The 16,499-nt window shown below is 38.2% G+C and overlaps 3 protein-coding genes across 8 annotated transcripts in view; 2 read left to right on the top strand and 1 right to left on the bottom strand.

The window, feature by feature from the left end:
- The first annotated feature begins 258 nt into the window (after positions 1 to 258).
- Positions 259 to 6,802, top strand: LOC122094311 (probable UDP-arabinose 4-epimerase 2). Of its 4 annotated transcripts, XM_042665079.1 has the most exons (12): positions 292 to 403; positions 489 to 635; positions 1,207 to 1,351; positions 1,747 to 1,871; positions 2,879 to 2,992; positions 3,105 to 3,212; positions 3,344 to 3,435; positions 4,774 to 4,915; positions 5,090 to 5,184; positions 5,820 to 5,949; positions 6,047 to 6,191; positions 6,287 to 6,802. In XM_042665079.1, the coding sequence occupies exons 3-12, from the start codon at positions 1,291 to 1,293 to the stop codon at positions 6,526 to 6,528; spliced, it is 1,254 nt and encodes a 417-aa protein (XP_042521013.1). In that variant the 5' UTR covers positions 292 to 403; positions 489 to 635; positions 1,207 to 1,290; the 3' UTR covers positions 6,529 to 6,802. The 4 variants fall into 4 exon arrangements, with proteins under 4 accessions (XP_042521012.1, XP_042521011.1, XP_042521013.1 ...); XM_042665078.1 differs by lacking the exon at positions 489 to 635 and having other exon boundaries at positions 259 to 403; XM_042665077.1 differs by lacking the exon at positions 489 to 635 and having other exon boundaries at positions 277 to 431.
- A 1,070-nt stretch (positions 6,803 to 7,872) lies between these two features.
- On the top strand, positions 7,873 to 11,555 carry LOC122092727 (pentatricopeptide repeat-containing protein At4g02750-like). Of its 3 annotated transcripts, XM_042662971.1 has the most exons (3): positions 7,873 to 8,200; positions 8,824 to 9,021; positions 9,098 to 11,555. In XM_042662971.1, exon 3 carries the CDS (start codon positions 9,102 to 9,104, stop codon positions 11,343 to 11,345), a length of 2,244 nt encoding a protein of 747 aa, XP_042518905.1. In that variant the 5' UTR covers positions 7,873 to 8,200; positions 8,824 to 9,021; positions 9,098 to 9,101; the 3' UTR covers positions 11,346 to 11,555. The 3 variants fall into 3 exon arrangements, with proteins under 3 accessions (XP_042518905.1, XP_042518906.1, XP_042518904.1); XM_042662972.1 differs by lacking the exon at positions 8,824 to 9,021; XM_042662970.1 differs by having other exon boundaries at positions 7,874 to 8,200; positions 8,824 to 11,555.
- A 1,325-nt stretch (positions 11,556 to 12,880) lies between these two features.
- The window catches only part of LOC122093651 (heat shock 70 kDa protein 17-like), a 13,888-nt gene continuing 10,269 nt past the window's right edge, over positions 12,881 to 16,499 (bottom strand). Inside the window, exons 11-14 of the mRNA XM_042664013.1 lie at positions 15,888 to 15,944; positions 15,734 to 15,795; positions 13,590 to 13,662; positions 12,881 to 13,467 (exon numbers count right to left, since the gene is read on the bottom strand). Coding sequence (XP_042519947.1) covers positions 13,258 to 13,467; positions 13,590 to 13,662; positions 15,734 to 15,795; positions 15,888 to 15,944 — 402 coding nt within the window. The 3' untranslated portion in view covers positions 12,881 to 13,257. The remainder of the gene's footprint in view (positions 13,468 to 13,589; positions 13,663 to 15,733; positions 15,796 to 15,887; positions 15,945 to 16,499) is intronic.

Raw genomic sequence — 16,499 nt, forward strand, 5'->3', positions numbered from 1 at the left:
ATACACTGAGTGCAAATACACGTTACATGATCACATTACTCTTGTGACCTACTTAAATACTTTAAATTATTATTAAAAAAATAAAGAGGAATCATCACTTCAGGGGAAAAATATCTTAGATATTTAAAAATAGAAATATGAGTGTTTAACTGAAAATTGGAAAAAAAAAATAAAAAAGGAAAAGTCTTTGATTCGCTGCCTACCAATTCTATGCTGCCAACATGGCAAACAAATTCGTCACTGACTAGTGGCTATCATATATTAGAAGAGCGCTCTCTCTCTCTCTCTCTCTCTCTCTCTCTCTCTCACCGTCTCTCTCAATTCAAACTCTCACCTCCTTCCCCCAAAGACCAGGACTTGGCCCGAATTCATCTCGCGTCTTCTCTCTTATCTCTATTTCCGGGTAGCTTCTAATTCCTTCTCTAGCGTAGGTAATCGTCTTCGTTCTTTCTACTCAATGTGGTTTAACTTTCGTTTTTTGAATGCAGTGAAGAAATTTTTTTAAATTCCTCCTTCTCCCCTCACTTGAAGTCATCTTTTGATTGGGCTACAAAGACCCTTTTCTAATCTTGAAGTCTAGATTTCTGGAGCTGTTTTTATTGTTTTCTGAGGAATTTTTTGCCTTTTATTTTCAGGTACCTTAGACTTTAAATTCAGTTGGGTTTCTGGGTTTCTTTGATCTTGAGAATTTATTGATGATTCATGGTTGTGTTCTGTGTTATCGCCTTTTTTCTTCCTTTCTTTCTCTGACAGAGGGTTTGTTTGTTTCTGTTGGTATTTTTTTTTTTTTTGGGTGCATGTTTAGAATCTTGCTATGTGGGTCGATTTGGTTTTGTTTCTTGATCTTCGAAATTGAATCTTCTCGATGATCGTGGGTCGCTCTGGGATTTTTTGTTGGGTTTTTGATACTCAAAATTTGAATTTTTAGGAAATTTCTGGTTCTTCTCTCTCTCTTAATGGGTCCATTTCCATTTTCTTTCGTTTGGGGTTAATTTTTTTTTTTTTGGACTTTTATGCTCTTGATATTTCCTGCACTTCACCCCTCCGTCTCCTTTGTTTTTACTTTCTCTTTCCTTTCCCTTCCCCTCTTTGTCTTTGTTGCCCATTAGCAAAGAACATCTGGGGCTTTTTTTTCCCTTCTTTTTAAACCTTTGTTCTTCCTTTTTGGAGATATTTCTCATCCTTGGTTGGATTCATTTGGTGCAGGTTACGGAAAAGGGCACATCAGAGGGGATCGAGTTTGAGTAGGATTTAATTTCATCATATATTGTGTTTGAAGAGACTTCGCACATGCTGGGTCTCAGCAGAAACAGAACTCAGCCTCGGACCAGTAGATCTTGGTCATTTTCAGGTGGGTTTTCTCGTCATTCAGGGTGGTTGGTGCTTTGGACTTTGTTCTCTGTGTGTCTGTGTATATGCTTGCTTCATCTAGGGGAAGATTATTTTGTTTTCTTTTTTACCGCAAATAAAGCATGAGCAGGAAAGTGATATGATCATGTCATCCAAGAAGTATTTGTGATGATGAACAAAATGTAGAAGCTATAGATTACAAGCATATTCACTTTAACTATTTCAAAATCAATAGGGAAATTAACTGTTCTTTGTTGAGGATTAGAGTTTGTGGACTCAGGTCTATTGGCTTGTAAATGTTAGTGTTAGCTGACTTAAAATTGGACTGCAAATGCTTGAGGAAACTATTCAAAACAAGAACTTTAGGTTGTGACATCCACTTTTCCATGCATGCAGGAATGGATTACGCTGACTCAAAACGGAAGAGCACTTTTGCTGGAAAAATTCTTTTAGCTGCTTGTCTGACAGCTATGTGCATTATTATGCTCAAACATTCACCTGGTTTTAATAGCCCAAGTGCAGTAAGTTCCTGGTCCAGTGTATAAAATATAAACTCACAATTATGCTGTTTTTTTTTCATTTTCTTATGATCCAATTCGACTTTTCATCACCTAAACCAATTTCATGAATTTTGTTTTTTCCATTTTTATATATATATTTTTTCTAGTCTTGAGATTAGAACTGGACTGAGATATTAAGTGCATGTCTGTTGATTTGGATTGCTTAAAAAGAAAAGAATTGACTTGAATTAAGTTTTTTAATATTTTATTTTATTTGTGTTGCATCTGATAAATATTTATCTACTGCCAATATAACTAGAAATAGAATATCCTTGTAACCGATCATGTTATTTTATTTTTTAAAGCTTCACATATTGGAGATGATTGTTACTTTGCTTCCGGTTAGGATCATTTGACCTGGTCAGTTTTGGTCAGATCTCTTACAAAGTTCTTTGTTCTATGCATCATAAGCACCCCATCTAATGCTAGGAATTGTTGTGCCAACTAGGAACCTTTATCTATTCAACTTAAGATCTTAATGAATAACATTTTCTGTCAAACTAACACCACCCCACTCCCCCCCACCCCCACCCCCACCCCCCCAAAAAAAATTGGCAGTATGTGATTAATTATGCTTAGCATTGTCTGGAATACTAAAATATAGGTGTTGTTCTGTACTGCACATGATTCTAGTGGCCTTTCAGCTGGAAGGATCCTACTATTTTATGGTAGACTGTAAAATGTCGTTATCTTAAATTATATGAAATCTGGAAGGAGCGTTGTTAGGTGTTCCTTTTTTTTTTTCCCCTTAAAATTTTATTTTGACAAAATTATCGTCTGAAAATTTCGCATCTGGATTCTTCCTTTTGGATCTTGTGGAATGATGTCGACTACAGTACCATGTCTATCTCTATATACTTATGCAGTGCACTAACTTAAGGATGTCCAGAATGGTTTCTTTTTCATTCTTTCCACTGTTCCTCTAGAGGTCTAACATTTTGTTGTCTTCATCTGTTTTCTGCCCCCAGTTTTCCCGCCATGAACCAGGTGTAACACATGTTCTAGTAACTGGGGGTGCTGGCTATATAGGTTCACATGCTGCTCTTCGACTTTTGAAGGATTCATACCGCGTAACTATAGTGGTACCTGTCATCCAGAATAAAGAGAATTTCTTGGTTATCATTTAAAGCAAGAGATGCTAAATCTCTAAAATGCCATGCAGCGATATTTATCCTTTCCATGTCATTTTGACAGGACAATCTCTCCCGGGGAAATATTGGGGCTATTAAAGTTCTTCAGGAGCAATTTCCGGAACCAGACCGACTTCAGTTTATATATGCTGATTTGGGGGATGCAAAAGCTGTATCCTAAACACACCAATTGTTTTATGCTACATGCTTACACCTTTCAACGAAAGGGAAAATAATATGTTGCATGCTACTTTTACATTTGAACGAAGGTGTTCAAACATCTTTCCTTAATTAATATTACAGGTGAACAGAATATTTGCAGAAAATGCATTTGACGCTGTGATGCATTTTGCAGCTGTTGCTTATGTTGGTGAAAGCACACTTGAGCCTCTCAGGTATGGTCTACTGATATTATATGCTACATCCCTTCTACCGAAAATTGAATTTTCAAAGAAAAGAATCTGCTGTTTTAAACAATTTCTGCTTCAGGGTTAGCAAGCATGCCACTGTACAAATGGCTTGGGTAGGTTATACAAAAAAGTCTGTGAATGCCAATAAGAGATTATATTTAATAGTTGTTCTATGAATTATTCATGGTAATAAACTCATTGAATCAACTGAAGGTCTACTTTGGGAATCTCAAAATTTGGGCTGGTGAGAGTTGAGCCCATTTTTGAAGTTTTATTTTGTTGATTGCTTTCTTTGTGTGATCCCATATGCTTGAGCTCCAATTTGTCTTATTCTCTTTTATATGCACCTTGTTGAGGCAATCGGTTTTCTCAAATTAGTATGTTGGCTGTTTTTCACCCTCGTTTCTGTAGTTGTCTTCTGGATTTTGATCAAGTTTCAGTGAGTAAAAAATCTCATAGTTGCTATTCTCACTATAGGAAGCTTATGTCAATAAATTTTATGAAATGGTGAGAAGAGTCAATGTTTTAGGGCTTTTGCATCAACTGATTCTATTTAGGAGTAAATTGCATTCAAAGTTTCAACTTAGCTTTTCAGTATTTATTGTATCCTGAGTAATTTACTTAATTTGATTAGTTAGGCCAGGGAAGTCTGTGGCTTCATCTGGGGTCTAGAATCTTTAGTTTATATTCTGTCTATTCCTGAAATTGACTAATAACCATGGTCATGCCCCATAGGTTTTCTTGATAACTTCAGTACTATTTAGTATGGAGATAGCGTTTCCATACGATGTTAAATTCTCTCTTTTTTCACTGAATTTTCTGTAATCGGGTGGATCAACTAAGTGGTTAATTCTGTTGCAGGTTCTTGAATTTTCATGTTTGTATGTTGTTAATTTTGAACGTCTTAATACTGGGGCTTGAGCTATGTGGGTCTGTCCATCGACATAAATGGTTCTCCAGCATGCTAATCCATGTACTTTTAGAAAGTTTTATGGAACAATTTTTTCTAAGTACATTGTATCTGTTCTCAGCATGTGTAGAGAATGGTTATGTATAAACCCAGGAATATGATGACATCTCTCTCTCTCTCTTTCTCTCTCTGTCTTTTTAAGCATTTGGGTACATTAATCTTTTGCTGTTTGTCTGAATTGTCCTTTTGAGGGAGTATTCTATTCCTTGTTCATACCATGTTAAATGAATCCCCCCCCCCCTTGTTAACTGCTCCTCTGCTTGGCAGATCACTGTATTTTTTTTTTCATTTGTAATATTTACACTTGCAAATCCCGCCACCTGTAACAAATGACATATTTGATTGTGCTGCAGATATTATCATAATATCACATCTAATACCTTGGGGGTATTAGAGGCCATGGCTGCTCATGGTGTCAAGACATTAATCTATTCTAGTACGTGTGCAACATATGGAGAGCCTGAGCAGATGCCAATTACTGAGGAAACTCCTCAGGTTAGAGCTTGTTCATATGTTCTTTTGTTCATTCTGATATTAAGGAGTCTGAGCTTCTCACATTTTTATTTAATATGAAAATGCAAGAAAATGTTGGAACCTTTATGCTAATGGTTTTGTGAGCACTTTGAAGTTGCATTCTTGCACTAATTTTCCACCAATACATAATTGCAGGTCCCCATTAACCCATATGGAAAAGCCAAGAAGATGGCTGAGGATATCATCTTTGACTTCTCGAAGAATTCAGACATGGCAGTCATGGTATTGAGGTTGGTTTCTGTGTGTGCATGTGTGTTTTTGTCAGTAGGTGCTTCTTTATCTGAAATTCGGATGATGTACTTTCCTATCAAAGCACATGTCGATTTCTCATTGCTATTTGGGCAGTGCCTTTTATTGAGTATTCATATGAAACCGGATTTCTAATGCTACTGAAATCTTCAAAACAAATTTCAAATTAAGCATGATTAGCAAATACTTTGTACACACCTAAGCTTATCAACTGTGTTTACAATCTTGTGCTTTTAATTAGGTTCGATCTACCAGAACTTGTAGTATTATTATTTTTTTTTTGGGTTTTATTGACATACTAAAGAAGGGAATGGCCTGAGCTGAAAAGCATAACCATGTCTTGGCAGTGCAAATAGCAGTAATTCTGTCAAACTTGTATCAAACATTCAAGTGTTGGTTTTGTCTTGGTAGCTGTGTGCTGCTTCTTGGACCTCTTCTTTGTCAGTCAACATGATTTAAAGACTTTTTTTTCTTCATTTTAAAATTCAGTTTCAATATATTTAGATTTTATGAACCTCCAAATTGCTGTTAGTTTTATTTCTGAATTTCTGGATGAGCAGAATTAGTTTAGCCAGACACGTGGACTGACTCAGATCTCTTTGTGCAAAATTTCCAGATATTTCAATGTCATTGGTTCAGATCCAGAAGGAAGGTTAGGAGAAGCTCCCAGGCCCGAATTGCGTGAGCATGGCCGGATTTCAGGGGCTTGTTTTGATGCTGCATTGGGGGTCATTCCTGGGCTAAAGGTAGATTGATGATCAATGCATTCTGAATTTTTGTATCGCAGTTTTCCTTCCCAAGTTCCAGTTATATTGTACTGATGAGATGTTGGTTTCCTATTAGGTTAAAGGAACAGACTATAAAACACCTGATGGAACATGCGTTAGAGACTACATTGATGTGACAGATCTTGTTGATGCTCATGTCAAAGCTCTGGCCAAAGCTACACCTGGGGATGTTGGCATCTATAATGTTGGCACAGGAAAAGGTACAATTTCATGTTATAAGCCCATCTAATTTGGGGAAGCTAAAATTTTGAGAGTTAAATTGGTACTGAATTGTTGTTCCAATTCCCATGAGCAGGTAGGTCAGTGAAGGAATTTGTGGATGCATGTAAGAAGGCCACAGGGGTGGACATCAAAGTCGATTTTCTTAGTCGTCGACCTGGTGATTATGCTGAAGTATATAGCAACCCATCAAAGATCAACCATGAGCTAAACTGGACTGCCCAATACACTGATCTTCAAGAGAGCTTGCAGATTGCTTGGAGATGGCAACAGAAGCACCGAAATGGCTATGGTCCACCCTTGGCTATGGCTTCTTAGATACATCACAGCTCGTTATATCACTGGAGTAGAATGAGTTCAGAGTGGGCGCCAACATCTACTTTTTACCTTAAAAAAGAGTAGTTTGATTTTGATGCAGCTTAAGGTTAGCCAGTTCAGGGGAAGGGGGATGGGTTATTGGTATTTATTTTGGGGGAGAGAGATGGTATAGTAGCAGCAGCAGCAGCAGCCGCTGCAGCAGCCCATTTGTTATTTTTATGTGAACATAGAAAGCTCAATAATAATTCATCCTGCCGGTATAGCTTCTTGCTAACCCATCATTGTCGCAGCAGCGGTTCCATTTTCTAAGAGAAAAACCATTTTATGAGAAATGAATGGAGGTTTTGGGCTTTTGAGATTTAGGAGGACAGATGAGTTTGGTCTCTGAACGTCTCAATCGTATAGTCCACCATATAATAAATATTTTGTGTTAATATAATATGTAAGTAGCATGCCTTTGGAGGATAATAAGTTTTTGACCTGTTTCTCAAGAAATTTCTTTGGTAATCAAACTACTTTTAACAATCAAAAACTCTAATTTGAAACACAGGAAAGCAGAAATTTGAGACTTTGAAACCTGCTTCCGATTGAAATCATGTACCGGGAAACCTGAAACGATGAAGCTTAAACCATGAATCCTAAGTCCTATTGTACTTTGAAATCTCAGTGAATCATACTATGGTAAAGGGTTAAACCTGAAGAAGTTAACCCCATACAACAGTGGATATCTAGTTGAGATAGGACACCAAATTCGATATGGGCATATCTGATTTTAGCCAATGGTTGAATTTTCAAATCACCAATCCATGTGGTAAAAATAATAGATTGTAGAAGAAATAAACAAATTCTCTTGAACTAAGCTCAATCGAGCGCTAGAAAATGATTCTTTTTCTTTTTTTGCTGTTTAGACTATAGAAAGCGTTATCAAAGCTCAGACGAATGCCCAAAAACAAACCATTTGGTTCTATTGTATTGTGTTTTCTCTAGGCTATGTTTGCATGTCAAGAAAAGATAAGAAAAAACAGAACGAAAGACAAATTGTGATGATACAATGATTGATTTTTCTCTCTCCAAATTTATCTTTTTTCTCAAGAGAGAGGTCTGGACCGTCTGGTGCACATTCCACTATGCACACAATCATCGGATGAGAGTGAGGATTGCACCTTAGGGACATGGATCCTCTCTAGTGTTTTAGTGCATCCCATGTGCACTGGATGACTGAAAGTACTTGAACACGGACCCCAAGCTATTGGATGTGCACTGAACGCACTATTCACACTTGAGAGGATCTGGTTCCGGACCTTACACCCTCGTCTCCCATTTACTGATTTTGGGCATGATGCATGGTCTTTCACAAAACCTTTTACCTTCTCTTTTCTTGGCATATGAAGTCCAAACACAGCCTAAAAGGGCAAAGAGGAAAAGTGAATATCAAATTACCCTATTGCCCTACATTTAAAACCTCCCTTTCTCTTGCCTGTAACTCATTCGATCTTTCGTCTTTCCTTTCATCTTCTACCTTCAGCATTCAATACCGAGAGAACAGGGAATGAACCGAGCAGTAGCTACTGCTCTAACGAGTTGCGAGTGTTCGAGTCTTCGAAGTGCCGGCAGCCCTGGCCCCCTTCTCTTCCGAAGACGTTCAGGCCTTGCAGCACCGGCGTTGGAGGAGGTAAAATCCCTCCCTATCCCTCTCTCTCTCTCTCTCTCTCTCTCTCTCTATGCTTCCCGTCTACATTTCCTCAAGGTTCAGCCTTAAATAAGACTGATTTATGGTCTTAGTCTCTTTACATCTACAGTTGGCCTCGGTACTTTTGTCTTTGTTATGAATTAAGTTCCCTTATTCATGCGTGTTATCAAACTGTGGCTGAAATCAATTTGATCTGCTACTTTTGTTTTCATAATCAAGTGGTTACTCTTGGAAGTGAGTTGAGCATGGGTCAACGTGTAGCCTCTTGTGTGCCTGGAGTCACTGGACATAGATATGAGGTGTTTGCCAGATTGCCTCAGTGAATCTGGCAGACCCCATTAAACGAGACTATATATAACGTTTGAACCATGTTGCACTTGATTCTTTTTCTTCTACCTTCTACCAGAGAACGGTAATGCAAATATGCAATCAACGAAAAATAGGTTGAAGTGCTAAATGCAGGACCAGAGAGTGAAGGATGGAGATGTTGTCTTGTGTGCATCTAGCGAACACTTGATCTTCTAGACTGTTAGAAAAATATTCTGGGTGAATTGGCTACTTTTCCAATTAGAATTGATTGACTTCCATCCTGATTTTGTGACCAGGTGTTATAAAATTGAGTCCAACTGAGTCTTACCAATTTAATCAGCATCGATAGAGACGGTCCAATGCCTGATTCTTTGAGTTTTAAAGCTTTCAGTTCTTACTGGTTAGGCCTCGGTTCATGTTCATTCACCATTGTCCCGGCTTCAAGCCTGAGAAAGATCGTCAAACTCAAATTCCAATCCAACGGTTTTTGCATGGTATCCTACACATAGAACTTTCCCATTAATTTCCAGATCCAAATTTCGAGGTAATTACTTTTCCTCCCATCTGCAGTGCTATGAGATCGGCTGTGAAATCAATTGGTGAGAGTGGAAGCCTTGTGTTTAATCAAAATCTGAAAATAGCCCAGTTGGGAAAATGTGGTCAAATCGAAGAAGCCATCAAAATCTTCGAGAGAATGGTGAATCGAAATACTGTGACATGGAATTCAATGATCTCGGCCTATGCCAAGAACGGCAGAATCACTGATGCAAGGCGCCTTTTTGATCAAATGCATTCAAAGAACCTGGTCTCTTGGAACACGATGATAGCAGGGTACTTACATAATGATCAAATCCATGAAGCTGCTGACTTGTTTGGCAAAATGCCCAAAAGAGATATATTTTCGTGGACTCTGATGATTACTTGCTATACTCGAAACGGGGAGCTTCAGAAAGCAAGATATTTCTTTGATCGGCTTCCAGATAAGAGAAACCTGGTTTGTTGGAATGCGATGATCACAGGTTATGTGAAGAACCAACGGCTTGAAGAGGCTCGGAGATTATTTGATCAGATGCCAGTGAGGGATATGGTCTCATGGAATTCAATGCTTACAGGGTATACCCAGAACGGAGAGATAGGTATGGGATTGAAATTTTTTGACCAAATGGAAGAGCGAGATGCAGTTTCTTGGAATTTAATGCTTGATGGGTTTATTCAGGCTTGTGATCTGGACTCAGCTTGGCTGTTCTTTCTGAGAATTCCTAGCCCGAATATAGTTTCATGGGTGACAATGTTAAGTGGCTATGCAAGGAATGGTCAGATTGCTGAAGCACAGAGAATTTTTGAACAAATGCCTGAGAAAAATGTGGTTGCTTGGAATGCCATGCTCGCCGGTTATGTGCAAAATGGTGAAATTGACGAGGCTATTAGATTATTTAAACAAATGCCAGAGAGTAATTCTGTGTCATGGACTACCATGATCAATGGGTATGTTCGTGTTGGGAAGCTTAGTGAAGCGAGGGAGTTACTAAATAGTATGCCTTACAAGAATGTTGCAGCTAAAACTGCCATGATTTCGGGGTATGTGCAGAGCATGAGAATGGATGAAGCTCGTGACATCTTTGACAGTGTAGGTTCTCGAGATGTTGTCTGTTGGAACACAATGATTGCAGGCTATGCCATGTGTAGGAGAATGGATGAAGCAATCAAACTGTTTAAGCAAATGCACAAAAAGGATATAGTTTCTTGGAATACAATGATTGCTGGTTATGCTCAGGAAGGTCAAATGGATAAAGCACTACATATCTTTGACGAGATGGTGGAGAGAAACACTGTTTCATGGAATTCTATGATTTCAGGTTTCACCCAAAATGGGCTCTGTACTGACGCACTTCAGCACTTTGTCTTGATGGTGAGAGAGGGTAAGAAACCTGATCAGTCTACATTTGCCACTAGTCTCAGTGCTTGTGCCAACCTTGCAGCTCTACAAGTAGGCAAGCAACTTCATCATCTTGTTATGAAGTTAGGTTATGTTCATGACTTGTTTGTTGGGAATGCTTTGATCACTATGTATGCAAAGTGTGGAAGAGTGTTGAGTGCAGACCAAGTCTTCAATGATATTAGTAGTGCTGATATAATTTCTTGGAATTCTCTGATTGCTGGGTATGCATTGAATGGCTATGGGAAAGAGGCCATTCAGCTCTTTCAAGAGATGGAGATGGTAGGGGTTGCTCCTGATCAGGTCACCTTTGTTGGGCTTTTATCTGCATGTAGTCATGCTGGATTGATTGACCAGGGTTTAAAACTGTTTAAATCTATGACTGATGATTTCTCCATTGAACCTGTGGCTGAGCATTATGCCTGCATGGTTGATTTGCTTGGCCGGGCTGGTCGGCTAGAAGAAGCTTATCAACTGGTAATGAAAATGCCAATCAGGGCCAATGCAGGAACATGGGGTGCATTGCTTGGGGCATGCCGGATGTACAGAAACTTAGAACTGGGGAAGTTTGCTGCTGAAAAGCTTTCTGAATTTGAACCTCATAAGACTTCAAATTATGTGCTCTTGTCAAACATACATGCTGAGGCAGGCAGATGGGAGGAGGTGGAGAGAGTGAGGGTGCTGATGAAAGAACAAGGAGTGGAAAAGCAACCTGGTTGCAGCTGGATTGAGGTGAAGAATCAAGTCCATACATTCATCTCCGATGACCCAGCACTACCAAGGGCAGCAGACATCTGTGAGATGCTGAGAAATCTAACAGAACAGATGAAAAGTAGAGGCTATATGCTTGACATCAATTTTTCACTGCTTGATTGTGGATGAGTGATTGTTGCTGAACCCTCATCCCTCAAATATGTGCTTTTTTTTCTCTTCTTTCCCTCTCATAAAGAAGTCATGGAGGTATTTTTGTTGGTAGTTCTATACTCTCAAGAGGCATCTTGTATTTTACAGATTTGTGTAACTTGTACAGTTTTTTACCAGGATTCCCCTGGTAAAGTGTATATATGATGGGGCTTAGCCTCCTTTTCTTCAGTTTTAATGCAGTTATACTTAAATGGCATACATATGCTGGTGCACAATTGGGCTACCAATATTACATGTACAAGCTCCATGATAGAAATGACAAAATCGATGAGTCTCTCAACACTATTAATTGAAAATCCTCAATCTTTGAAATCAATTTCAAGTCAGCATGGCAGTTCCCATAACACTATAGATGTTGCATTATCCACCTTTGACAGTAGTTTGATCAGTCCAAGAGAGAATTATCTTAGTACTGCTTTTTTTTTTTTTTGTTAAATATTATTAGGTTCAATATCATGCAAAACTATGGAAGCATATCCTTCTTTTAGTTTGATATTGAGCTGCTCCAATTTTAAGTATATCAAGGGCATCATTGTGCAAGACTCATCTTCAATATAGAACACATGAATCATTCCCTTGACCACAATCCAGCTTTGAGAAGGTTCCCTCACACTCTTCGAACCCTTATTATCATGAAAACATCTGCCTTTCTGTCCCACATGCTCACTGAAGCAAGGATTCTTGGCCAAAAAACATATACAGAAAGATCCTCTGGCCTCATCTGCAAGGTCTTCTCCCCTGCAAATTCTCCTAATTATGGTTTTGATGAACCTCGCAGGATGTGAGCAAATCTTCCTAAATAACAGTATAGGGTTGATGAACTCAATGGCATCATCAAGCCTACTGGCTCAACTAAGCAGAAAAGCAATGCAGCCGTAGTCCTCCATTTGTGTGTATTATGTCTTATAACCAGGGTTAAGAAACACAAATCATCAAATTATCTCACATACAAAAAATTAGAGCATGTTACGAATGTAACCTCAATTTCGAAAAGTCTACCATACAATTATAAACACTTTCAAAGTATAGTTATATGGTTCATTCTCTTTAACTACCATTTAGAGTTGAAATATTTAGGGGTTGGGGTGCCTAAGATCCACATAATGACGAGCTTGAGAAGATGAGATGACATATATTAATTAAATAGTGGGTCTAGATGTATAAAAATTAAAATCATGGATGGAAAAGCGTAAGGCTGTGTCAACACATGGACAAAATTTAGAAACCAACAACAGTATCACATGGCAGAGAAAACCTAGAGTCTGGTAATGCCCTCTTGGACTGCAAGGGCGTGCAAGACAATTCTGTTAAAGGATATAATCCATCGACCAAGTCAATATGGATGATCCATTGGCCATGTAACATTGCTTATCCCTCTAAAAGTTGTCACTTAGACTCAGGTTGTTCAGGGCAAATGGTCAATTAGTCCAAATCATCCAGCCCCGAGTCCCACAGATTCTGAGGAACACTACTACCAATAAACAGAAACAAGGTCAGACCAAAATTTTTAATATTAATATTATGAGATTGTTCAAACAAGCATCAAAATCCCCTGGTACAGTACGAGAATTAACCCTAATTGCCATAGGGAAATTTTCCGTATATAAGCTCATTGCCAAATGGCATGTCATCCCATACATTATGGGGAATACTTAGGCATTCATAATTATGGCAAAGAGAAATACATTATCTTCTCTTTAGGCTTTGCTCTAACATAGAACTTGAAGACCATTTGCAAAGCCAGCACCCAAAAAGGGATCAGTGAAACTCTAATTCCTCCAAAACTGCAGGGTTGCAGAAGCCACAACCATCTCTTTCTTCAACCATCTACATTTGCTAAGAAGTATTGCAGTATAGTTCAAAAATTTGATCACAACTCGTCATGGACCTCAGTTTCGGGTTCCACTTTGTCGCTGGGTGATCCGGCTGGATCTCCTTCTGGTTGGTCAGTTTGGGTGGATGTCTCTTCAGAAGTTGAGCTGGAAGTGCTTGCAGTCTCCTCACCACCACTTTCACTTTCATTCTTTTTAGGCTTCTCAACTTTAGGCTTTGGCTTAGGGATTCTATTAATGCTGGCGACCTACAAGGGCACAAATTTCACTCATTGGTTTATGGTTAAAGATAATAATCCAGGATAACAATCAAGGATGGAACAAAAGACCTATTTTTCACATTAGAGAAGGAAATTAGTGATCAGCATACCTCGTCTTGGAGATCAAATACCTTCCGATACACTTCTTCAGATGTAAATGCTGGGGTGCTAAATTCAGAAATCCTGTAAATGAAACATAGTTAATGGAAGAATATGAAGAGTTTTTCATGTATTCAAAAGAACTGAAATGAGCAGAGCGTGCAATTTTTTGCAAGGCCACCGAAGAAATGTAATAAAACAACAATGAGTTGAATTACAGAACATGGTATGACAACAAATGCCGATGTACACAACTCTAAAGAAAAGGGGGGAAAACACTGAGGCAACATAAATGACCACACCACCAGTAAAGATTCATATGGGAGGGAATTTTATGGTTTAAGTATTTTAACAGTTTAAATCCTCGACAAAAAAGCAAGATGCAAGCACAAGAATAGCTTAGAGATCTTCTGAATGGGATCAGAGGCTTAGGAACTTTGTAATACTACCGTAACCCCCAAGCAAATAACCAAACTATTTACATACAGTCTAAAGCATTAGCAACAGGAAGCCAGACTACAAACACTGCAACTCAAGCAAAATGAGAGTGTGCACATCACATTTCCTAAATTCACCATTTTCCAGAAAATGCAGAATAAAGACATAAATTTCTTATCACAGACATTTTTCTGCAAGCTTGTAAACAGTCTGCTTGATATCTAACACAGTTGCTCAACGCTCAAGCCCTAGGAACTTTCCAAGCTAAGGACTAAACTGAGAGATGCACAGAATTTATCCCTAGATGATTGCATGATTGAATTAAATCTTTTCTTAATGACCCTTGCTCGCACCACATTTGTTTTGGGACTTTAATTTTCTCAAAATTAATAATAAGAGCTTTGATTGGTCATTCTAAGCTTTTCAAAATTTTGTATTTCAAATAATATATTGAGAAATAGATCCTGTATTATAGGGAATCTAACCACCACTTCAAAGGAAACTCTCTTACCCTTAAATTCTATCCAAATACTAGGGAGATTATCACTTCCTCTCATAAATCCTTGTCCCACATCTTTCTCTGCCCCAACTCCCAACCACTCATCCCTAAATTTAGATAAAATATATTTATTGAGAATCATTGCAATTAGTTATCTTCTATTTTTTTTCCAACAAATATCTCTCTCACACATTTTTCTGTTAGCTCTCTTCTCCTTCCTCAAATTTCTCTTATTTCCAAGCAAAGTAACTTGTCCAGAGTTTTTTAAAAGGGAGTAGAAACTACAATCTCTCTCTCTCTCACACACACACACCCACCCACATGTCCTGCACCCTCCCCTCTCCAAAAAAAAAAAAAAAATATCACTCCTATAATTGCTAGTGTTTGTTTTTTCAGGTTTTGACCAACCCAACCTCAGGTTTCTCTTTCCCATATCATTTGTTTTTCAATGTAGTATATAGCTGCTTTATTGTTATTTTAATCTTTTGAGTCCAAACCATGCCATCATGGACATTGCACTCCCCACGAGATTTAACAGTTCCAACCAGGCCTATTCAATAAAAACAAGAAGCAAAGCCTCTTTACCCCTAGATTCATTAGTAGTAGAATCTCTGATGTGTAATCGGTAAGGGAATGTTGCTAGAAGTAAGAACTTCCCATTCTTTAGCTTTGATTGTGACATGAGACCATCTTGGCTTGCTGCTATCTTAATAAACTCTAATTTATTTGACTCCAAACGTGACAGGATAATAGAATTAGAATAATTAGTACAAATCTTTAACTCTTCCATCCAAATTCATCCCAAACAGACAAAATTAATTCTAATATTTTTTTATATTTCCGTCATTAATTTATTATACATATGTAATGTATGTCCCTTGAAAATGTCTTGCTTAAGGGAGAATCCATGCATATCTAAAACTTGGAAGTACTCATCCATATAATTTTAGTATCATCTGATGTTCCTACTGCAATTCAATTATATGGTATTTCACAACCAGGGTGTATACCTCTAGATTTGCACTGTTTTAAATATTGAAGTTCTAGATACTTTCCTATTTCTATTTCTATTGTTTAATTAAAAACATTTTCGCTTCTTTTGTTATGTTCCCATTGAATGCACAGGTTTAATGCTAGCAAACAAACAAACAGATGTAGTTATTTTCTGAGGAAAAATATTCATTGATGCACTAGCTATTACTAAGACAAATTACATACTTATTTTGCTCAGCCTGCTTTTCCTCCAACCAATTCTTGATCTTATCAGCATCAGCAAGAACCTGAATAAAAAATCATTTACAGTCAATCTTGAAGTTTTCCTCTGATTAATATGAATAAATTCAATATGAAAATTGAAATTTTGATAGCATACCTCATCTATTCGAGCTTTGGGAAGCCAAGGCTTGTTCTCCTCCCAAACACTTACAATCTGCAGAAGAGGTCAAAGCAGTAGCTGCAATCAGAATCCCTCTTTCCTGTGTTTTATATTGTTGATTTGGAGAATCGAGCTTGTGTCAATTAGACACCAGCCCCTCTTTATTTATGGTGGAGGAAAGAATGTTCTAGAATATTACAAGGACTAAAATACTCTTAAAGACTAAAACACCCTTAAAACCCCACATTATATATATATATATATATATGAGATGCGTTTTCTGTCCAGGAGCGCACCCCTGCGCCTAGACACGGGGTGCAAAATGACCACCGCGCCCCTCTTGGTCAATGCCCGAATGTGTGCTCTCATTAGTCGGGGCGCTGGCACAGGGTCCACTCTCCCGGACAGAAAACATTTTCCCATATATACTAGTTTATCAATCAAGTGGGTATCGGTAAGCATAGTAACCTTACTAATTACAAGCCATCCAAAAGATAGCAGATTCCATGGGGTCTCAGCAAAACTTATGTTACTAAGCCCTTCGTATAATTTCCATTTTTACCACCCCCATCCCTGACCCCATCCCCTCCCCCCACAACCCCCCCCCCT

The sequence above is a fragment of the Macadamia integrifolia genome, chromosome 11 (genome assembly GCF_013358625.1).
Source record: "Macadamia integrifolia cultivar HAES 741 chromosome 11, SCU_Mint_v3, whole genome shotgun sequence".
Classification (NCBI taxonomy): domain Eukaryota; kingdom Viridiplantae; phylum Streptophyta; class Magnoliopsida; order Proteales; family Proteaceae; genus Macadamia; species Macadamia integrifolia.

What these genes read in the sequence shown, in the direction of transcription:
- LOC122094311 (XM_042665078.1), top strand. Translation starts at nt 1,291, where the DNA reads ATGCTGGGTCTCAGCAGAAACAGAACTCAGCCTCGGACCAGTAGATCT. An exon ending in AGCACACTTGAGCCTCTCAG is followed by an intron (nt 3,436 to 4,773) that starts GTATGGTCTACT and finishes ATTGTGCTGCAG; the next exon opens with ATATTATCATAATATCACAT. An exon ending in ATGGCAGTCATGGTATTGAG is followed by an intron (nt 5,185 to 5,819) that starts GTTGGTTTCTGT and finishes CAAAATTTCCAG; the next exon opens with ATATTTCAATGTCATTGGTT.
- LOC122092727 (XM_042662971.1), top strand. Translation starts at nt 9,102, where the DNA reads ATGAGATCGGCTGTGAAATCAATTGGTGAGAGTGGAAGCCTTGTGTTT.